Below are 24047 nucleotides of genomic sequence, written 5' to 3' on the forward strand. Positions count from 1 at the left end.
TTGGGGAGAAGCTGAGAGGGAGTCAGGGGTGGGTGGGATGGTGGTGGTGGTCATTGTGAGTGATTAGGGGGTCGTTCTGTAGTTACCCAGGAATTAGAGTAGGTTTTTTCTGTCTAACATTCCCTGGGTAACTATCCAGCTAAATACTGTGGAACTGTCAGATTTGACCCTACTACCTTCTCGACCACGCTAACCCCCATCACCCAACTACCCTTGACCCAACCTGACTTGCCCTGATCCACCTTACCCACCTGCCACCATACCCACCTGCCCATTGAATCACTCACCTATTCACTAACATTCACACTGGATATTTGGACTTACCTTCCGGCAGCTACTACCATAAAAAGTGGATGTGGCTCATTCCCCCCGCCCCGGATGCGACAAGCCTGTGATGGAGTTCTTCATGATACTGCATGCACCACAAATCTGAAGAAGCCATGTTCGGAAGACCCGGCTAGAAGTACAGAGCACTTTCGGGGCATTGAAAAGTTCGAGCAGAGCGGCAACCCAATGATGATTGCCACTTTGTGGGAGATCCGGACCATTGATTAGCAATGACCACGCCACGTGGCGAGAGAGAGAGCTATTTTTTATGAGCGTCCATTTACACAGATTTCATTGTAAATATCGTTATAAATGTCAGTGGCACTTTGTACTTTTTCCAGAATGATTTCACATTAAATCTGTTGAACCTTGTGATACTTGGCAAGCAATGGAAAGTGGTCATGGGAAACTCAGAATTTACAAGAACAGCTAAAAGACAATTCATTTGCACATACATTTAGACAAAAATATTTTAAATCATCTGGCTACAGGAAACTAGATGGTTTGAGACTGAAAGTAATTTGCTTAAATTGTATCAAAACAGGTGAACTTGAAAGAGCAGGGTCAGTTGGTTCGCCAGGACGAGTTCATTATCTGGTCCGGGCGCAAGAAGTACCAGCGACATGTCTTTCTGTTTGAAGACCTCATTCTTTTCAGCAAACCCAAGCGGATTGATGGTGGATTTGATGTCTATATCTACAAGCATTCCTTCAAAGTAAGATACCAAAAATATTGCATAATCTGCGTAAATTTAGTTTGTTACAAGGTTGAGGTTTATAGGTTATTATATTTTAGGACTATATCTTTTGGTTTGTAAAAAAGTTATCTTTAAATTTTGGGTAAATGAAAGGGGTCATGTGCTGGAGTGTGTCTGGCAGTAAACCTGGGTGGTTTTATTTGTGAAAGGTCAAAGGGAGAGGCAGATTATTTTATTGAAATGGAGGTGCTGAATGTTTGTGTAGTTTGCAGCCAGCTGGGAGTTGGAGAGCAAAAGATGCAGTGGTTTTTGTTGAGGTTCATCCCGAGCAGTTCTATGACACAGGACGCTGTACTCTGGGTTGTTCTCAGGGATGCACACCGAGACAAACATCAACTGAAGCTGAAGGATCATCAGCTTGGTGAAGGACACTCTTTGGTCTGCCCGAAAATTGTTGGTCTTCCATTGCAAAGAATTGTCCCCAACCAAGTGTTGCAGACTGGCACATTCCAAAGTCCAGGACTGCGTGCTGAGGGATGCACTAAAGCTTGGGGCAGCCGCCGCAAAGGCGCAATGGGGAAAGGTTGCTGTATAAGACCTTTCTGCCATAGTGCACTGAGGGGCTGGCAATTGTATAGACCCCTTGGGCTGTATGACTCACAAGGAATGTATGCAGTGAATATTAAATGTATCATAATTGTATTGAAGCACCTCAGAGTTGTAACATGATCTATGTCGATAACTTGAATACCATTGCACTGACTGCCTGTAATGATATGATATTGAAATGTCTTTAATGTTCATTGAATGTATTGAAGCACCTCCTGATCTATGTGGAAAAGTTGAATACGATTACATTTTTTGTGATGGCCATTTTGAAATGTTTTGTAATGTTCTTTCAGATATTTATGAATAAAGGATATTTTTCCAAAAAAAAGGGAGTTGGAGAACAAAAAGATAGATATTAGCCAGGACTGCGCCTTAAGCAGAGTAAATGCTGATTCTTGTTCCGCATCCAGAATGCAGGTGGAAGCTTGCATTCAGTTTGAAGGCTGAGTTTGTGAGGAGTTAGAATTAACCAGGCTGGAGGAGGGTTCTCCAAGCTGAATTTAGAGGGAGGAGCCCCAGGATACCTCTCATGGTAGAAGATGGTATTGGGAAAGGAAAAGAACAGAAGCAAACCCTGAGGAGCTGCAAATCACTTTGGATTGGTTTCAGGAGGTTGGATGTCTACTTAAGGAACCGCATAAAGTAACAAAATCGGCTGTCATTATAAGTAGAAAATGGCAAACTATTCAGTAGTTTAAAGTATAAGTTGTCTATGAGAAGAAAATAGTGTTTAATTAGTAGTGTTGCCTTTAGTTACTAATACAGTAAAAGTTATGTTATGATGTGAAATCTTGACATGTCATCCTTTTACCTAATAATTGGAAGTTTGAATTTCTGCTTAAACTGTTGTCAGCCTCCACAGAAATTGTAACAAGTTTGTTGTCGATATGTTGATTATTGCATCCTGATAGCTCTTATAAAGGTTTTTTTACTGTCCAGAATGTTGAGCTAGTGAGCAGTAACACCGCACAACAGCAAAGTCCTGTTTCCTATCCATTTTTAATGGGAATTGGAAACCTTTCCTGTGTGTGGATTCTCTTTTAAGGAGGGTGTTGAATGTGGGTTATCAACAAGAAGTATTTCGTGCGAAGTGCAATTAATGTTATGATGAACATTTGAATTGTAGCATAATGGCATACCAAATAATGCAATTGATTAATAAGGAAAGATGCATCATTTGTTGAAGCATTTCTAAGTTTTTATATAAATTGAATATCAGCATTTCAATAACTTTGTTTAATATACTTTTCCTGTTCATAGACAGCAGATATAGGCTTGACAGAAACTAGTGGTGAAAGTGGTATACGTTTTGAAATCTGGTTTCGTCGTCGGAAATCCAATGATACGTATGTTCTTCAGGCGAGTTCACAGGAAGTAAAACAGGCCTGGACAAAAGATATATCAAGTATCTTATGGCAGCAAGCAAATAGAAATAAAGGTAATAAACTTAGAAAGATTTGTTTTTCTAGGTTATTATTTCAGCTGAGAGCTCTGCCAATATATGTTTCTGTTTTGCCTGAATAATAACATCCACAACCTCAGCTTACGTTTATACAGATACCTTTAACCAAGACATTTTTAGAGAAAAAATAATAAGTCAATAAAGGGCAAACCCAAAATACTCCAGATGCTGAAAATCTGAAATAAAAATAAAACACACATTTTCAACAGCAACGTGCTCCACCTGTCATATAGGTGAAGGACAAATGAGATGATCTTTAACCATGCCCTAAAGCAAATATTGCATCCTTTGCATATGTAAATAAGGGACTTAATACCTGCTTCAGGTTCCTGTTGCAAAATTGGTTTGCAGAGGGAAACCAAACCCCAAAAATTGGCTATGAGAAGGAAAAAGGTAAGTGCTCAGCATGATCACCATACCGATAGCTGCCGCTCCAAACCTGGCTGTAATCTCCAATGTCGCTATCCCCTCCAATCATTGCCTCCCGGACACAGGCCCCAGTGTCTCCCTTCCCAGTCTCCAGTGTGTCCCCCTAATCCTATCCCTATCACTTATCTGTCCGGCATCTTCATGCAGTTCCATCTTCGGTATGATGAGATTTGATGCCTAATATCAAGAGCTCCCCTGACCTCACCATAGGATGGTGCGTATAAATGGCACTCCCAAATTTGTACCACAGAGAATCTGGAAGTGACAAAAATGTGGTTTCAGCAGCACTGGGGATGAGATGAGGCAGAGATGTTGCAGTGGTCATGAAGTTGAATATCATGGGCTTTGAAGCCATCTGTTGGTCAGACAGAAGCCAGGTTTTGCTTGGCCTGATTCAGCCTAAAGCTAAGAAGGGGGATGATTGGAGCCAGTTGTTTTATATTGGAGATGCTGTTGACCTTAATGAATATTTTTAACTAGTTTACTTCATATCTAATATTACATAATGAACACCTGTTTCAGAGGTACGAATGCAGGAAATGGTGTCTATGGGAATTGGTAACAAACCATTCTTGGACATCAAACCGAGTGAGGCTGCTATCAATGATCGAGCCATTGATTATATTATGAAGGGTAGAGGTAAGTTCTCTAAATTAGTTTAGTGATAATTCTGCATAATCTTGATAGATAAGGAAACAGCTTGCAAATAATACTAGGTTGAAACTTTTACTGCCTTTATGAAAATTTAAATCAACTTAATGTCGATGCACTGTCTCACTAAATGAGAAATATGTTTGGAGCGGAGAATAGGCATCTATGAATTCTGTTCTGACAAAGAAATGCAATCAAAATCTTGATTATATGTTACTAAAAGCTGTACTTATTGCAGTGCTTTTTACCTGTATATACACTTGGATATTGATAATTCTGAACAGATTCCCACCCACATATTATTATCATAAGTGTATCCACTTTGTTTTTGTGTAAATGAAACTCAGACCTTGATAAGGATTTCAAACAAGTATCTTACTTTTAACCCTGTAAAGTATTATTTAAACACATTTTTTCATTGGTAATAGCCCTTTCTTCATACATTTGAGAAACTTGCAATTCTTACAGGAGCAAGGACAAGAGCTTCAATTGCAGTGTCTTTATTCGACCACACAAATCCATTTAGGAGGACACAAAACATTTCAAGTAACGGCAATCCTTCAGCTGGTGGCCCATCCTCATCCTCACTGTTGGGGCCACTGAACCTCCATATGTATACTAATCAGACATTGCTCTCAGGGGTGAACACTGTATTGGCCAATGAACGACCATTTGATGTCAACGTTTGCATTGAGGAGGACGAACTGGAACATGAAACAAGCAGCCAACCCTCCATGAGTAAGTGTTACATCTCTAATAAGCTGAAACTTCTAACATGCTTTTTTGATATCACTCTTGTGACTTCAATGGAGAGTAAAATTGGGACATATAACCAACATTGAGTATTACTGAAGAGGAGACATGCTGTGAAAGCTTTTCAACTTGCACTCATCAGGACAGATGCAAGAATGCAAAATTTCAAAGGGAGCGACAATTTATACTACATGAGAAAAGGGTGCTGATTGGCTAATAAGTCGACTCTGCTTGAGGCATTAAATGGAGAATGCACCAGGGAACTATTGTCCCCTATGCTTCTGTTTAATTCAAAAAAGGCAGTGTCTGGAAGTGTTCTTTCTGCTGCAGAGGACAGGTTCCTGGGTATGAATATACCTAGCTTCTACAAAGTGTGAGCCACATTACAAGCCTGAATGATAATCTAACAATGATAAACCAATCCCATCACTGATCTCACCATAGGATGGTGCCTATAAATGGTGCTCCCAAATTCCTACCGCAGAGAATCTAGAGGTGACAAAAATGTGGTTTCAGCGGCACTGGGGCTGAGATAGGAGCAGGGATGTTGCAGTGGTCGTGAAGATGAATATCGTGGATTTTGAAACCATGGGCAAGATTTTTAGCTTGGCACGTGGGCACGATAAGAGTGACCGGGGAACGGACTGCTGCCCGCGATTGGCCCCGACCGTAATTTCATGCTGCCTGGCCAATTAATGGCCAGCCAGCATGAAGCCCACGCTGAAATGCTCAGGGGTGGGAGGAGGGCGGGCACTGATGTAAGCGCAGGCTTGCGGGAGCATGGAAAGAAAGCTCCCTGAAGGCAAAGAGCTGCCTCAGGGAACTGAAGACTTTAAAACCAATAAGTAAAGATTTTAAAATCCGAAAAAAATGTCCATGCATCAGAATCAGTCACCTGGGCACAGACATGATGAAAATTCTGTCCATACATTTTAATTTTTTTAAATTTAATAACGGAAACCTCATCCCAAGCGGGTCAGGCAGCAAGGCCTCAATTTCATGTATGCATGGAAAAAATTAATTCCATTTAATGGTGAATTTAAGGGGCTACACAGATCCAGCAATTGCTCATCACTTTACAATAAGATGTCTGGTTATTTGTTTAAAGTAATTATTTACATTCCCAATCAAAACCTTCTCCTGCATATGTTCCAGAAAAGTATTCTTCATGGTCAATTATTAGAAATGTTGACTTAATGTTCTTCCTGTTCTCTCTCAGCAACTGAAAGCTCGGAGTCATCTTTCCACTATATGTCTGGCAGTGGCTCCAGTGGGTCTGATAGTGGCTGCGTCTCCAGTCTTCTTCCTGAGAACCTATCTGAAGAGACAGGATCTCCATCCGATATATCTGGCTCATATTCTTTCCCAGGATCAAAGCACAGTTCTAGCACCACCTCTCCGCTGGAAGATAAGCCCCGATTCTCTAACAGCCAGTATATTTCAGCGGTATGCATCGTATGTATATTTCTCCTCGGTTTTAACATGCGGATGCCAATTTTTCAAGTTTTAGACACCTGCTACAAACTGTGTACACACAAACTACAATTGGTAAAATAAAAACAGAAAATGCTAGAAATACTCAGGTCAGCACCTGTGGAGAAAGAGACAAGATTTAAGGTTTCAGGTTGGTGACCTTTCATCAAGATTTGAAGAAGTTAAAGATTAAATAGCTTATGAGCAATGCAGAGCTAGGGAAAGTGGGAAGGAGTGGAGGAAATATTAGAAAGGAAGGTCTGTGTAAGATGGAGGGCAGGAATGGTTAAATTGACAAGAGTTGACAGTGTCAGACAAAAGGTGGTGATAATGTAAAGAAATGGAAGATGGGTCTGGACAGGTTATAACTGGCAACAGCAAAACAATTACCAACATTTGCTGTCAGAGAAATAGGAGCAGTGATTATGATCAGATGCTATTGAAATCACTGTGTCCAGAAGGTTGTAACTTGCCTAATTGAAAAATGAGATGTTGTTCCAATGAGGTTCGAGGAACAGTGTAGGAGGCAGAAGCAACCAGAGGTTCAAGGTTACGCTTTGTGGACTGAAAAGAGGTGTTCAGCAAGATGAGCACCTAACCTGTGTTTGGTCTCCCCAATGTAGAGGTTCTTAATGAATACTCTGTATCTGTCTTCACAAAAGAGGGGGATAATGCAGACATTGCAGTTAAGGAGAAGTGTGGAATGTTGAATGTGATAAACATGATGAGGGAGGAAATATGAAGGGATCTTTGAAAGTAAATAAATGGTCAAGCCTGGATGAAATGTATCCCATGCTGCTAAAAACGGGATGAAAAGCAGAGGCTCTAAATATTAGAAGTGGTGCTGGAGGACAGCTAACATTGTGCTGTTGTTTAAAAGGGGAGAAAGGGATAACCCAAGTAATTACAAACCAGTCAGTCTAACCTTGGTGGTGAGCAAATTATTGGGAAAAATTGAGGGACAGTATGAATCGCCATTTAAAAAGGCACAGATTAATGGGGACAGTCAACATGAATTTGTGAAGGGAAAGTCATGTCCGACATTGAATTTTCTGAGGAGGTAACAAGGAGGATTGATGACAGTAGTGCATTTGATGCAGTCTGCATGGATTTCAGTGCCTCATGGATACCCAGTTTTAAATTGCTGGATCTGTTCGAAATCTAACCCATTCAGCATGGTGGTAGTGCCGCACAACATGATGGAAAGTATCTCCAATGTGAAGATGGGACTCCACAAGGATTGTGCGGTAGTCACTCCTACCAATTCTCTGATGCACAGATGCATCTGCAACAGGTAGATTGGTGAGGATGAGGTCAAGTGTGGTTCCCCAATTTTTGGTTCCCTGACCACTTGCCAAAGACCCAGTATAGCAGCTATGTCCTTTAGGACTCGGCCAGTTCGGTCAGTAGTGGTGATACTATGGACATTGAAGACCCCCAACCAGAGTACATTCTGTCCCCTTGCCATCCTTGCTGCTCCCTCCAAGTGGTGTTTAACATGGAGGACTACTGATTTATCAGCTGAGGGGTGATGGTAGGTGGTAGCCAGCAGGAGGTTTCCTTGCCCATGTTTGACCTGATGCCATGATACTTCGTGAGGTCCAGAGTCGATGTTGAGGACTCCCTGGGCAACTCCCTCCCAACTGTATACCACTGTGCTGCCACCTCTTGTCGGCCTGTCCTGTTGGTGGGAAAGGATATACCCTGGGATGGTTATGGTGATGTCTGGGACATTGTAAGGCATGATTCCGTGAATATGACTATATCAGGCTGTTGCTTGACTAGTCAGTGGAACAGCTGTCCCAATTTTGGCACAAGACCCCAGATGTAATAAGGAGGACTTTGCAGGGTCGACAGGGCTGAGTGTGCCGTTGTCGTTTCCGGTGTCTAGGTCAATGCTGGGTGGTCCATCTGGTTTCATTCCTTTTAGACTTTGTTTGATACAACTGAGTGGCTTGTTAGGTCATTTCAGAGGGCACATAAGAGTCAGCCGCGGTGTAGGACTGGAGTCACATTTAGGCCAGACAAGGTAAGGACAGTAGATTTCCTTCCCCTAAAGGACATTAGTGAACCAGATGGGTTTTTATGACAATCGACAATGGTTTTGTGGTCACCACTAGACTAGCTTTTAACTCCAGATTTGAACTTGGGCCCCCAGAGCATTAGCCTGGGTTGCTGGATTACTAGTCTAGTGACATTATCACTACGTCACTGCCTCTCCCCTTACTCAGCAGATGTGGCAGCATGGGACATAGCATAGAGAGAAAAAGAGTTAACATTTCATCGTTAACTCTGTTGCTCTCTCCACAGATGCTATCAGAACTGCTGAGTAATTCCAGCATTTTTTTTTATTAAAAACTTATATTTAGACCACAGCTGGAGTATTGCATGCTGTTCTGGTCACCATATTACAGCAAGGATGTGACTGCACTAGAGTGGGTGCAGAGAAGATTTATGAGGCTATTGCCAGACATGGAGAGCTTTAGCCATGAGGGAAGATTAGATTTGCTGATTATTTTATTTGGAACAGAGTATTTAATTTACATGTATAAAATTATGAGGAGCCTAGATAAAGTGGGTAGGAAGGACCTATTCCCCTTGGCAGGGAGGTCAATAATAAGGGCGCATAGATTTAAAATATTTAGTAGAAGAAACAGAGGAGAACTTTTTCACCCAGAGAATAGTGGGGATCTGGAACTCACCACCAGAAAGGGTGGTTGAGGAAGAAACCCTCATGTATCTAAAAATATATATCTACAAGGCTAGGGACCAAGAGCTGGAAAGTGGGGTTAGACTGATAGCTATATTTTGGCTGATGCAAACATGATGGGTTGAATGGCCTCTTTCTGTGCTGCAAATTTTCAGTGTTTTTATGAGACTGCCTAATGAGCAGCGAACACAGAATACTAAATTGAAAGAAGTACAATTAAATAGCTGTGTCACCTGGAATAAGTGTTAGGGCCCTGGAAGGTGGGAAGGAAGGTGAAAGGGCAGTTGTTACAATTCTGGTGCTTGCATGGGAAGGCACGATGTGAAAGGGAGTAGATGATGGGGATGAGGACCAGGTATCACAAAAGGAATGATGTGATCATTATGCTGAACAGGAAGATGCGATTTGATGTTATTGCACTGGAGGTGGTAGACATGGCAGAGGATGATGCGTTTCAAATGGACTGTGGAAGATGAGAACAAGAGAGGCTCTATTGTGGTTCTGGAGGGAAGGGAAAAGGCAGTGAGACATTCTTCAGCAACCTCTAGGACCCAAATCTTTACTTGTCTCATTACCACCCCCTTTTTTGCTTTGCACCATCATCCAGTTTGTTCTTTCCTCCTCACCTAGCTTTTCCCTGGCTCTGTATTTGCTTATAAACTATTACACTTAACGTCTTCCAGATCTGATGAAAATTCAACAACCTGAAAAGTTAACTCTGTTTCTCTAGCTACGGATGCTGCCTGACTTGAGTATTTCCAGTCTTCTGTTGTATTTTGCTTTTGTAGTGGGTGAAATAAGCTGCATAAACGAAAGTAATGCTGAACAAAAGTTTTACAAAATTTTAAGATGCCTCATTGGATGATGATACTCACTTGTATAATAGTTTGGTACTATGATGTGGAAAACTGGTAAAAGCAGATATTCTTACATGCCTAATGTGTGTATTTTGAATTTCCTGAGTTATCAGTTAAACTCATGGCTGTGCTCCACACAATGAGTTAGCGAGTCATGATTAGAGTTCAATACTTGGGTAGGCATCTTTCATAGGAATAGGCAAGTCTGAGAATAGGCCATCTGACCATGGAGGTTTGTCACTCTTATAACCTAACTCTCCCAGCTTAATAACAAATGCATTTTAACTTGCTGTCTATTGATTCGTTTAACAAATTATTCCAAATATTTATCACCCTTCAAGTAAGGAAATTCTTTGTAATAACTATTATGAATTTAGTTTTCATTCATTTATGTTCTCTGGTTCTGCTACCCCCATTGGCTTTGAGTGAAAACTTGAGGCTTACCTTACCAATAAAAAGTAAGATGTTATATTACATCCAAGTTACTTCACTTCCAAGACATACACCATCCCAACTTGGACAAATATTGCTGTTCCTTCTTCATGTCTGGTTCAAAATCCTGGAATTCCCGAAGCTAACAGGATTATCATGTATCTTCACACAGACTGCCATGGTTCAAGAAAGTGGTTCATAGCAACTAGGGATGGGCAAAAAATGTTGGCCTTGCTAGCATGCCCAAATCTTAGAAATGAATAAAAATCAATACATGTGTACTACAGTGAGGCCACCAAACCACCTTTCTAGATTATACAATTTAATAGATTTCCTCACAAACCATCCCTGCTACACTTGAGATAATTCTCTTCTTCTCTGCATTCTGCCAATAACTACATGCCCATTTGCAGTTTGCTGACCAGAATTGAAGCATATTCTAAGACTGGCCCATTCAGTAAGTTATAAAGCCTTAGCGTAATCTCTGTATACTTGTAGTGTAATGTTCTGGTACTATATCCCATAATTTAGCTTTTGCAATTGCCTTCCACGTTGTTGGACAATGGATAAATTCATTACTACTCAAGGATCCCTTTTTGAATCTTCCTGGTTAACTCTGTTCCATTCGTTGCAGACTTAACATAATACATTGTTTTCTTCCCCATCTGTAACACTTTAAAATTGTTAATGCAAAGTTTGTTATCTATTTGGCTTCCCAATTGCATAACAGATACTCCTGCAATTCATTAACTTCTATTTCAATTTTTCAAAGCTTATAAATGCTTTTGACATCCAGGCCATTTATGTACATTAGGAGAGGAGGTATAAGAGCTGATCCCTGTTATACTTCACTTCATAACCTCACTCTTGCCAAATTTGGCATTCTTTTGGTGTTATGGTGTACTGTATTGCCATTAGGTGCAAGTAAAAAAAAAGTTACAGCTGCTTGTACTTGAGGCCTGGTGTCCATGTCATTTTGTGTACTTCTGCTCATCAGTACTACTTGTGCCACTTACTCGCTGTCCTGAACCTGAAGAAACTGATGGTGTGAAACTGTGATTCATTTCCATTCTCTTTCTTTGGTGTTGGTCATTAAATGCTTTTGCTAACCTATCATTCTACTTTTCCTCAGCAGAAGTCAGATCAAATTACCATAAGCCCATCCACAATGGTGTAAGCATAGTTGTGCTTTCTATCCTGCCTTGTCTAAGTAAGTGGGGTGTTGCTTTCTTGCTTTATTTGTTCAGTATTTTTCCATTTAACCATCTAATAGCTTCTCCTTTACCCACCCAAAGAGTTTCTTAAATAACATTGTATACTGTAGAACAGATTTATTTGCAAGTAACGGAAGACCAAATAAATAATGCAGCTAATTGTTGTGGTTTATAGAACATAACTATTCATCCCCAGATTTAGAAAATAATAAACAAATGCAACTTTTTGCCAATTCCCTTACTAAATGCTGGTCCTGTGATGGCTTTCCTTGATGTACATGAGATTTTTTTGTCTCTTGCCTTCCTCTTGATGGCCTCAAAAGATCCTGGAGCATGTTGCCTGAGATTTACTCCTTGTAGCCTTTAAAGTTTTATCAGGAGCAAAGAAAATTCAAAATGTAACTCCTAGAATCATAACTGCTTATTATACAGAAGCTTAGACACAGGAAATGTCCGCAGATCTAAAACTGTTTGATAGAATGCTAGCTGTATATAACTAATAAATGTTAGCGAACATTCATCGGAAACAAGCAGTCAGTCTCCACACATGCTGAGTGATTTTATTTTAAGTAGATAGACAAGCTGGAATTAAAACATTCATATATTAATAATTTCCAGATTATCTAGTATTAGGCTACATAGATAACATAACTGTTTCAGATAGCTGAGCCATTAGGCAAATAATGAGAGGCCTTCTCAGACCAGTAATTGTGTGCCACTGGCCTGAAGTGACTGAATAAGTTATTAAAATAGCTGAGATTGTTTGCAGTCAACCACCTCAATGAAACACAAGAATATACAGCCCCCTACGCCACACAGGACCCCAGTAAAGAAGAGACAATGTATATAAATTTAAATTATAAAGACTTTTCTTTGATATGAAATATAATTAAACCTCCTAACTATTACAATGGCTGATTTTGGCAGCTTATGTGCTATACTTCCCCGTTCCCTAAGACAAAAGAGTCACTTTCTCAGGTAAATCAAAAGTTCTCCTCTCATTGCCTTACAAATCCTGAGCTTCTTCATGTTCACATAAATAGAACGCTCTTAAGCTGATGGTCAGAATCTTTTTTTGTGATTTATGCATCTAAATCTATTTAAGTGCAATATATTGACATGTGGAAATTATGGATAACAGTGAAGCTGCTGGCAATGGTAAGTGGAATGAAAGTGGATTGCAATGAAAGATGGTTAAAATTAAATAAAGAAAAGCTTAAAAAATAAACAAGAGATTAAATCCTCTTTTTTATTCAACACAGACGTTTTTCAGCTGGTGGCAATCATTAGTTATAAATGAATATAGCCTATCTCCTGAATCAAAGAGCTAAGGATTTATTTAATGAAACAATGAGTAACATTGCAACTACTCATATCTTTATGATGCCTGTCTGCATATTGAATGTGAGATAAGGCAAAAGGGTGGGAAATTAATTGATAGTTGTAACTTGGTATAAAGAATCCTTGTGCTTGTTCAATAAATGCATAGGTAGCAAAGAGATTAGAGGTATTTGACTTCACTGCTAAATTTGCAAAGCTGGTTGTTAATATATTGTATTGCTGAAATATTATACAACTAAATTATGTCTCTAACTAGAAAGCTTGATTCTGTCTGACATTGGCATAGTGCACAGAAAACTTTCGGCCATAGATTCTTTAAGAATGTGAGCATGGTGATCATAGCTTTCAAAATAGGAGTCTGTCAACCACAACTAAATGAATCCATATATTTACTGCTTCCAGCAGTATATTTATTTCGGTATGATAATCTTCAGTATACAGACATGCCAACCCCACTGTCTCATAAATCAAGTAACAATCTCTTAAAAGTCAAAAGATTTGGCATAAAATTCATAAGTTGCTGTTTTTTTCCAAACATAAACCAGTTTGGATTGACAGTTGAATTATATATCTCATTACTGGCTTTTTGATTTCAAATAGGTCAGAGCTAAAACTATGGGCAGAATTTTTCTGTCAGGTGGGCGCGCGTCCAACCCGAACAAGAAAAAATAGTGCGCGATGACGTCGGGCAAGCGTCCCAAAGTCATCATGCACTCTTGTGGTATTTCGCTCAGCGGGCACGTGCCGTTAATTGGCCAGCCTGCGTGAAATTGCAGTCGGGGCCTGATCGTGGTCGGTTTTGCAATTGCTCCTGGGCCTGCCCGCCACACCCACCCAATGAGGTAAAAATCCTGCCCTATATTACTGCATCTGAAAATGTTTTCCAAGAGTTTTTAAAAAGCCTACCTGTTATCCCTGCTTGTGTTATGAAGGGATCCGCTCTCCCACCACAGTAGAATGATGCAACACAGGAGTTCATTTGGCCCATAATGTCTGTGCCAGCTCTTTGGGAGAGCAGTTCAGTTAGTTGCACTGCCATTTTGTTTTCCCATAGCCTTGTGGATTTTTTACCTTCATGTATTTATCCACTTCCCTTTCAAAGGTTACTATTGCATCTGCTTCCACCACTTTTTCAGAAAGTGCACTCTGGATTCCAATCATAATTCATGATGGAGCAATGGATAGGGGGATATGCTTTATAGGGTTCAACGAAATAAGAGGGGAGGATGGTTGTGTAGGCCATAAACACCAGCATGGGCCATTTGAGTTGAATGGCCAGTATCTGTGCTGTATGTTTTATGTGACATCCGACGACATACCTATCCTTACCATTTTGCTACAATTTGCATAGAAATCTCAAACAGCAAAAATCCCAGTTTGAGTGCATTTGAGCCATCATAAATCACTTATCCTAATTAAGGAGCAAGACGTGGGAGAAAGAGAAACTATTCTGTGTTCTCTTGTACTGTTGTATTAAAAGGCAGAGAAAGTCTAAAGGTCACTATATCCTAAGGACCATGTGGCTCTACATCGGTCCTGATTCAGCTTCCCTGATTAATTCAAATTCAGGTTGGCTTTGATTTGAGCAGCTATGGAGTAGCAGCTGCTCCTTGCTATTGATGTCATTATAATGATCCAGGAGGTGGATACAACCTGGAGCCCGCTGTGCATGTTTGGACATGACAAAACCTAATTTCAGGGACCAATGTCCTGTGTACCAAGAATGTCTGACCCAAGATTGAATCAGGCTATTTTTTCAGACATCCTATAATGGGCATCTGGCCCCTTGCTTTCACTAATGAATGTACAAATTAGGAGCAGGAGTAGTCCACTTGATTCCACGAGCCTGCTCTGCCTTTCAATAAGATCATGGTAGATCTGATTGTAACCTCAACTCCATATTCCCACCTACCCCCAATAACCTTTCCACCCCCATGCCTATCAAGAATCTACCTAGCTCTACCTTAAAAATATTCAAAGACTCTGTTTTCACCCCCTTTTGAGGATGAAAGTTCCAAAGACTTAATACCCTCTGAGAGAAAGCATTTCTCATCTCTGTCTTACTAGGGTGACCCCTAGTTCTAGATTCTCCCACAAGAGGAAACATCCGTTCCACACCCACCCTGTCAAGACCCCGCAGGATCTTATGTTTCAATCAAGTCACCTCTTACTCTTCAAAACTGCACCGGATACAATCCTAGTCTGTCCAACCTTTCCTGATAAAGACAAACCCGCCCATTCTAGGTATTAGCCTGGTAAACTGAGAGGCCTAACAGCTTATATATGACCTTTCTGGGAAACTGGGATCCCAGACATCAGACTCAGATTTTCCATGTGTGGATGTGGCCTCGCCGGCAGGCATTATTAAAAAAGTAGATATATTTATTAATTTTTACTGTTTACTTGGAGCCATGAGAGCTCTGTCCAGCTCCATGTTGGCCACGATCAGCCGCCTCCTCAGTGTCCTCCCTCCTTTTCCTGTCACTTAGCTGAGAACATTTACGATAGAGAAAAGCATACTGAATTTAGTGGATTAACATGATCTGCTGGATCATCTTCCAGGATGCTTTCTCTGCCAGGTCCTTCTTGGTGGCCGGCCTCTTGCCATCTTCCTGGCCATTGGCAACCAATCCTTGCTGCTCCATGGAGCTCATTGCTGGGCTTGGCAGGGGGGCTGTGCTGTGCTGAGAGGATTCTCAACTCTGCTGTGAGTGCCAGAATTGGCGCTGTGAGCTCAGAGTCCTGATTCAGCACTGTCCATTACCAAGTGTTGGGTCCGCTCACTCTCTGCCCGAGATAAAGCTGGTCATCTCACCAAGTTTGACAGGCCAACACAGACCTGCAGCAAACAATGCGCCAACATCAGCCAAGGGCGTTAAGTTACCACTTAATGTCAATCTTGCGATGCGAGTTCAGCTCTACTAGGAACCGAGGCTGCAAGAGCCTCAGGCATATTTTATCTAAACTGGTTTAAAGCCCAGGTTCAAAAGGTTAAAGAAGGAATGCCTGACCCATTGCACAAACCAGCTTTCCGGGCTCTTGCACTTCAAAACTCTGCCCGAGCAGCTTCAAGTCCCCAACAGTGGCATATGTGGCTGCCACCAGCCCCACCATCTGGCCCTTCAGCACTGTGATGTGTCAGCTGCTGCTAAAGCAACAATACACAGCAGAGGACAGAAAGCATAGTGAAGGTGAGTAGCATGATCGAGAGATATGTTCACTTGCCTTACCCTAAGAGAAAATAGAAATAAAATGCATGAAGATAAATTGTTGTATTCAAATTAATTTAATCTGTGCTGATTTTATTAATTGGCAATTACTGAAGTGAACTTGGTACTCAGTATGATAATTAGATGTTATAAATTACATGTGAGACTCTTCAAGCCCTACTGGTGCAGTGGAGATCTTCAGTCAGTAGTACTAGTTTGTATGTATTATGCATCAGGGAGAAAAACAGGTTACAGCAGTCAAAACAAATGCTGCACACTTGAATGCCTGTGAAAAATCCTGAGATTTCAGAGTTCTTTCACGCATGAGGCTTAGTTTAGAAATTGCATCCCTGGTAAATTCGTGAGAGTTGGCATGTCTGAATATGCAACAGCAAGATGGGAGAAATTGTCTTTTACTTTAATATCTGAACCAAAATTTTTAAATCCAGTAGGGACCAGGAATTTGTCTCTCTTTTTATCTGCGCAGCTTTGCTTTAAGTTATAGTTTCTGTGCACATTTCGAGCAGAATTTTAACGGCTGTAATTGTTTCTAGCACCTAAAATTATGGGGTAAATCAAATAAATACGCTTAGGATTGAATCCAATTCAGAATTAAAAGTGTGGAAGTTTCCAACGTGTTAAAACTAATAAGGGTATTTTTTTACAATGATTATCAGTCTCCGTTTACTTCCACAGTCCAAAATTGATAACTAAAATAACTACAGGATGACTTGTATAGGAAATGGGAATGTCACACTGCACAATAGTGGAACTCTTCTGATAAGACTTGAGGTACACTTGGGCAGAGTAGTTGGAGTTCAGAATCACAGAATTGTTACGGCACTGAAGGAGGCCATTTAGTCCATTGTGTTTGCATTTGCTCTCTGAATGAGCATTTCACCTGGTGCCATTCTGAGCAGGTCTTCTCCCTATAGTCCTGCAGATTGTTTATTTGCAAATAATCATCTAATTCCATCCTGAATGCCTTGATTGAACCACACTCTCTCAGGTGGTGCATTCCAGACCCTAACCACTCGCTGTGTGAAGAAGTTTTTTCTTACATTGCTTTTGCTTCTTTTGCCAATTACTTTAAATCTGTGCCCTCTTGTTCTCGATCCTTTCACAAGTGGGAACAATTTCTCCCTATTTGTTCAGTCCAAATTCCTTGTGATTTTGAATATCTCTATCAAATCTCTCAGCCTTCTTTTCTGCAAGGGAAAAAATCCCAACTTCTCCAATCTTCATAACTGAAGTTCCTCATCCCTGGAAACATTCTCATAAACCTCTTCTATACTCTCTCCAATGCCTTCACGTCCTTCCTAAAATGCGGCACCCAGAACTGTACACAATACTCCAGCTGAGGTCTCATCAGTGTCATATACAATCTATCCCTCCCCTAAAGAACTAATGAGATATTTACTGGCAATTTGAAACAAGTTACAATTTTTCACCCAGCACTAATGTTCCCTATTTTGAGCAAAAAATTCATCAATGTTTCTTTTAATAAATCTAGTTATTTTGTAATTTTTGAGTATGTGATATTTGCTGCATTGTTTTAACATCTACTTTTCTGTTAGGTTTAACTGGAAGACAAATATAACCTCTTAAAAGAGTCGTGAAGAGCAGAACAAGCAGCTTTCCTTGTATTTTATGCACCACCCAAAACGGAACGTGATTTGCTACTCCTTAGAAACCATTATAATTTTTGTACAATGACTGCATTTTGGTAACTGGGAAGACTGTGTGGCCTAGGGGCTTTGACTTTCAATTTTATTTTTGCAGCAGCAATTCACATATTTAGCAAATGACATGACCTTCATATTGACTAACAAGTCAATAACATAATATGTTACCCAAACTGAGTAATTAGACAAATACTGTAAATATTAGTTAACATTTCTGTGCAAACTTTGTTTTTTTGATCTGTTTGATCAAATTTCTCATGAACAATTTACTTAGGTGTTGATTGTTAGTTGTTTCTAGTGTGTTGCATAAAGTGCATGTAGATAATACTTAGTTGGGATACTTAATTATAATTGTTGATTTGCAAATTAAAATATTTTACTTGTCACATTGGCTCAAAGATTTAGAGTAGCCTATTGACCAAGATTAATAATAAAATGGAATGGTGAGAGTAAGGAGGTATTGAAGACAGAGGAGTTTTACAGTTCCTGTTCAACAGTTTAACATAGTGCATTTATCTCACTAAATAATTGTTTCTCAACATCTGTAAATAATGTACTTAGCACAAGTGGTGCTGGTTTCTTTGGGAGCGAAAAGGAATAAAATACATTCTTTTCCTACTAATTACCAACAAACAGGGAAATCACTCAAGTGCCAATGGTAATTCCATTAATCTGATAGAAAATAACATTGATTTAATTTACTGAGAGAAAACTTACCTGTTATGTCATGCTGTTTTGTTGACTTTAATATACTGCTATATTTGGGCATTTTCAATATTTAATAAACATGAACAGCTTTGTTTCTAATTGTTTGAATTTTATTCACAAGTATTGAATGAGCAATATTTCATTTGATATAATTGTTGGAATTTATATAAAAGTGTAGCAAATACAAATTTAAAAAATACAATAACATTGCAAAATAGATTGTTTCTTCAAGTGTATAAAATTTGAACGGTGTAAAATTATAATTTAGTTGAGAATTTAATTTTAGGAAAGGTTGTCGTTTTACTCAACTATAAGAGCTGATAACTCCTGATCTGCTGAGTATTTCCAGCATTTTCTGCTTTTATATTAGAGCTGATAATGTGATCATAACCCATATTGTCAAGTGCTGCAGCTTGCTGTGCAAACATTACACAGTGAGATAATATGGTGTGGAAGCATTTATTTCAGTGAGATTCTGCATACCACATGCACTATTGTCAGAGCCACATGCTCCCATAATGTGCATTCAGGCTAACAACCCTGTAGAGCTCAACTGCTGTTTATGACAAAAAATGGGTGTGGGATGTTTGCCCTATTCAGTCATTTTGGCCCCTGTTCCTTAAAGGGGAATCTGCTACTGCTTATTTCATTATGCACTTGAGTTAAGTTTGAACTCCAACTGCCATTGAGCAAACCACTGATAAAGCTCTGGTTAAACAGACCATTGGCCGTCACTCAGTGTCTGCTGATCTTCATGAGTACAGACGGGCTCAGAAAAGGCATATAGTACACGCTGGGCCATGTTCAAGATAACTGTAACAAAAGAACCATGCACAGGGGTGATTAAAGAGGTGGAAAACATGGCAAGTGTATACTAGCCAATAACCAACTGAAGATTAGCTAGCCTATAAAACGCTGGGTAAAATCTGCCACTCTGTAAAAACCGACAACGTGCAACTTCATTAGCCTCCATCCTGTCCCAGACTCCATTAAATTAGCAGCCTTGACAAGCAGGGCATTAACTTCCATTTTGATAGTATGAATTGCAACCTGCAGCCTATATTACATAAGTTGGAGTCACACCGTGGAATGAGCTAGTGGTTTATTAAGTTTACAGCAGTGGTCATCATCTCCCTGAAGGTAAGTGTGGCCCTAACTCCAGATCTGGATGATCTCCTGACATGCCCAAATCCCTTACTCTTAACTCTGGAATTACACCGCTTTTGCACCTAAAAAGGAATCAGAATTCTGGAACTAAAGCTTGGAAATTCCTGGAGCCTTACCCTGTAGGAAAAAGGTGTGGCAGAGCAGAACCTTCACCCAAATGACAAGTTCCCATCCCAAATTCCACACACACGGTCATGTATAGATAGCATAATTGAGCTGCTGGTGCCTGTAAGGTTATGTCAGTAAACATTTAGCATGTTAAAACAGCCACTAAATTTAAGATATAAAGTTAACTACAGTAAAGCCTCTGTTATACACAGACATGCTGAATGATTTTCATTAAAAGGGACAAGCATGAGATAAATTGCAAATAATGAACAAGTTTTTATGTCGGTAGTATTTACTGCCAAAATTGTCATAATCTCCAACAGATATTGGTATCTGTGAAAGCTATGACTCCAAAAGAAGCAGTCATCATGTTTTTAAACTAATGTAATCAGTTCTCTGACCCAAACACCAATATATTTAGAACTTAACTAAAATAAAAATACACATTTCCTGCAAAAATAATAAATACATCAGATCTTAACAATCTTGCAAAAAACACAAAATAATTTCATGTGGCCAAAATGGAAATTATATTTGATGTATACAAAATAAGGTGTTCAAGCCAACCTTGTGAAAAACTGGTCAGGATCTGACTTTTGTATTATGCTATAGAAGAGTTTCATTGTATTCTTTGTGGTATTCTTGATTTATTTACATGTGATCCCACAGTAATGATAAAAACAATGTATGGATGGGCTGGACTTGATCATCATCGCACTGACCATACAGCATTTTTCAGGTCCTCTCCATCTCCTGAAGCCCAGTTTTCTGAACAAACAAATCTGGCATTAAATAGATTACTATTCAATTTATACTGAAATCTGCCATGCAGTTTCAAAATAGTGACAATGACATTGCATACAATTATTACTGTGAAATTAATGAAATTGGGTTCAAATTAATGTCTGTTGACTTTTTTTCAAATTAGTTTCCAAACACAGGAAATGAGACTGATTTATAATATCCTTTCTTCAACAATAGTTCCATGCATAGGCTATACTTCCAAGCAAATGGCAGTGTCAACTGGAAAACATAAACACATGCAATGTTTATGTGACAATTACATTTTAAGAACTGAAACCTGGCAGACTAATTATTTTGGCCCCTTTTTTTAACGTACATGCCAAAGTGTTTGGTAATTAAACAAAAATATAGCAAGTTGTTATTCCTTATAAATGTTAGTTTTTGTACCACTGTAAAACACATGAAATAATTAAATGAAGGACACACCTGACAGATTTATACCATAATACCTATTGGTTGTTAAGAAATATTTAATATTTGTCATAGCAGCTTTTACAGTAAATAGGCTTTAAAACAACTATAAAATGTTTTCCTGGGATTGTAGGAAAAATCTTGTAAATCTAAATTTACAGAACAGAGTTGGAGTGCCAGAATAACCTCTGGTGTCTCCCCACCCTGCATCTTCCTCTGCTACTATTTTTCCTTTAGAAGATGCAATAACCTTTACTTCAACTGCTCCTTGTTGTAAAGCATTCCATACACGAACTGAGTAAAGAAATCCTTCTGATATTTTTTTGCCACTGAATGATTATTTTAATGTGTTGACCTCTTGTAACCAACCCCCTAACTAGAGAAAATATGCTTTATTCCCTATTCAAAACCCCTCATAATTTAAAAAAATCTTTTTCTGCCCAATCCACTAACTTGTATGTTCTCACAAAGTATTTTATAGTCTGCTTCCTTGTTTGTCAAATCTCCTACTTCTATGCCAGCAGCAAATGTTAATACTGTGCTTCCAATTCCCAATTAATTTATATATACTAAGGCCAAAGACGAACTCAGTTCTAACCCCTGGCGTTCACCATTTTCATCTGTTTCTACTCTTGAGTAACTAGCTCTGTTTCCTGTCACCCAACTATCTATCCATGTGTTCTTATACACCTAAACCTTTTTCACAAGCCGTTAGAAAGACATCCAACCTGAAAATCCACATGCACTATATTTACTAAGTTTCCTTTATTTATCCAATAGATCTTTTATTGAAAAAACACTTATTTTCACAAATCATTTAGAATAATATATTTACCAGTGTGGATTAAATTTGTAAACACTGATAATATTCACAGAAATGTTGCAGCAATGAAGATTGTGAACTGATATATTTCAACTTAAAATCTGGATTGAAGTAGCATTTTAGTTCTACTGGAAAAGTCTAAATATACATCCATCTGTTTTATAAGCAATGGATATGGCATGCTCCACATATAAATTTCAAAGAATTTTTCAGCAAAACTATGATTAAATAGAGTAAGTTTTCTGAGAATTAAGAAATTCAGATGGTGTCAATGCATAAATTTCACTTTAAATAAAAAGAAATCTAATTCCTGAAAATCTGAAATAAAAGTAAAACATTGCAAATATACAGCAGATCAACCATCAGAAATCAAAAAAGGATAATAAAAACAGAAAACAGTGGAAACACTCAACAGGCCAGTCAATATCTGTGCAACAAGAAGCAGAGTTATATTTCAGGTCAATGACCTGACCTAAATGTTGGCCTGGATTATGCACTTCCCCGCTGATGGATTTGAAGGCCCGAGGGGGTTGAGGGGTGTGTGTAAACATGAAATCTAGTGGATGACCTACCGATTGCCTCCCCACCCATGCCCCCCCCCAATACAGTTTTACCAGTGGTGGGGGTGGCCTCAGGCAGCTTGCCTGCCAGTTTCCCAGCTGAGGCACTTCAGTGGGCAATTAATGCCCACTTAAGGGCCTTGTCCTGCCGGCGTCAGGATCTAACCAGTAACATGAGAGGTCCAAGCCAAGCTTCCAGCCCAGCAGGTTTCCCTGCCTGAGCTGGTAACAGACATGGGGTCCCTACATTCTTCACGACACCCTGTAAAATCCAGCTCATTAAATGTTTCTCTCTCGACAGGTGCTGACTGACCTGAATATTTCCAGCACTTTGTGTCTATTTCAGTTTTCCAGCATTGCCAGTATTTTGTTAAATGCAGGTTAATGTTTAGTCAACATTCTTTGTCAACAAGAAGTCTCTAGATGTAAGTTTGTCTCTTTTAAGATGCTATGGATCTGTTGTGCATTTCCAGCACACTTTGTTTTTCAATACAATGACTTGTCAATATATACTGTTCAAATAACTTATTAAATGAATAATGCTCTCAAAATTATAGATATCACTTTATTCCCCCTCCAGCACCACTACCACTGCTGCACTCAGACACTCTAACCCAACCAGTAGCACTCATCTTTACAAGTATCTTGAACTTTATTCCTAATTTGATTCTTGTGAAGTTCTGAATTGTTGAGGTAAAATCAACCAAGGTTACTAAATTCTGTTGGTTTTTCTTCTCTACTGTGCTAAAATTGTTTACAACAAACACAGAACGTGCACAGCAATTGCTTCATGTTAGTGATAAATTAATGATGTGAAGGAAGATTAAGATTCTAAACCTAGTTGAATTTCCTTTTAAGTGTCAGATGTCTAATACTCACCATTAACCATTTAACCAGCTTGTCATGTGACTGTTTTTGGTTCTTGAAGACCTTTAGATTTAGCAACTTAGACACAAATATTTCTGGTGTTATTTCTTCTGTCTTAAAATACAAAAAATTGGGTTTTAAAAGTTGCATCCCAAATGATAATTATTCAGTTACTTTATTCTATGAGTGTGATCTAGCAGATTGCAGCACAATACTCATTGATCTGCAAATTCACTTTGGTGAAATGTAAACATTTTTCTAACAATGTATGTTTGAAAATTTTAATAACATTTCTACAGAATATAAGTACTGTCTAGTTGAAGATGAATTTAGTATTATGGAACACAGCTATGTATCTAACATATCTATTCAACTGACGCTAATTTGAAGGATAGCACCTTAATTTCTGACCACACACCTAACTTAAACGTACCAGTCATACCTCACTGAATAGCCAGGTTTTGATAGGAAAAGAAAATTGTTGTTCATAGCTTTGTTTTGATTGAGTTATATCTTCTGCTAATATGGTATTGTAAGAGCATACATTAGCACTATTGACATTTGGATTACTGGTAGATGATGAGATAGAAATTTGTTTGTGTGGTGGAGACCTACTGCAGGTTTCCGTGGGCATGAGACACTGCTGGCCACTTTTCTGCACAGCCTCCATATGGTGTTGCTGGAGGAGAAGGGCTCACGCAGAGGCATCTCCCCCTGTATATTCCTGAAGATCATGAATCAATGCTATTC

The 24047-nt window shown here is 39.2% G+C and overlaps 1 protein-coding gene across 3 annotated transcripts in view; it reads left to right on the plus strand.

Moving 5' to 3' along the window:
• LOC144681968 (pleckstrin homology domain-containing family G member 4B-like) overlaps positions 1-22972 on the plus strand; it is a 338637-nt gene extending 315665 nt beyond the window's left edge. For 2 of the 3 annotated variants that reach the window (XM_078544151.1, XM_078544149.1), the window contains exons 18-24: positions 872-1042; positions 2894-3071; positions 4047-4163; positions 4644-4913; positions 6148-6374; positions 11536-11610; positions 17742-22972. In XM_078544151.1, coding sequence (XP_078400277.1) covers positions 872-1042; positions 2894-3071; positions 4047-4163; positions 4644-4913; positions 6148-6374; positions 11536-11577 — 1005 coding nt within the window. In that variant the 3' untranslated portion in view covers positions 11578-11610; positions 17742-22972. The remainder of the gene's footprint in view (positions 1-871; positions 1043-2893; positions 3072-4046; positions 4164-4643; positions 4914-6147; positions 6375-11535; positions 11611-17741) is intronic. The other variant, XM_078544150.1, reaches the window with a different exon arrangement.
• Positions 22973-24047: the final 1075 nt, after the last annotated feature.

Source organism: Cetorhinus maximus, chromosome 6, assembly GCF_964194155.1.
Source record: "Cetorhinus maximus chromosome 6, sCetMax3.hap1.1, whole genome shotgun sequence".
Taxonomy (NCBI): Eukaryota; Metazoa; Chordata; class Chondrichthyes; order Lamniformes; family Cetorhinidae; genus Cetorhinus; species Cetorhinus maximus.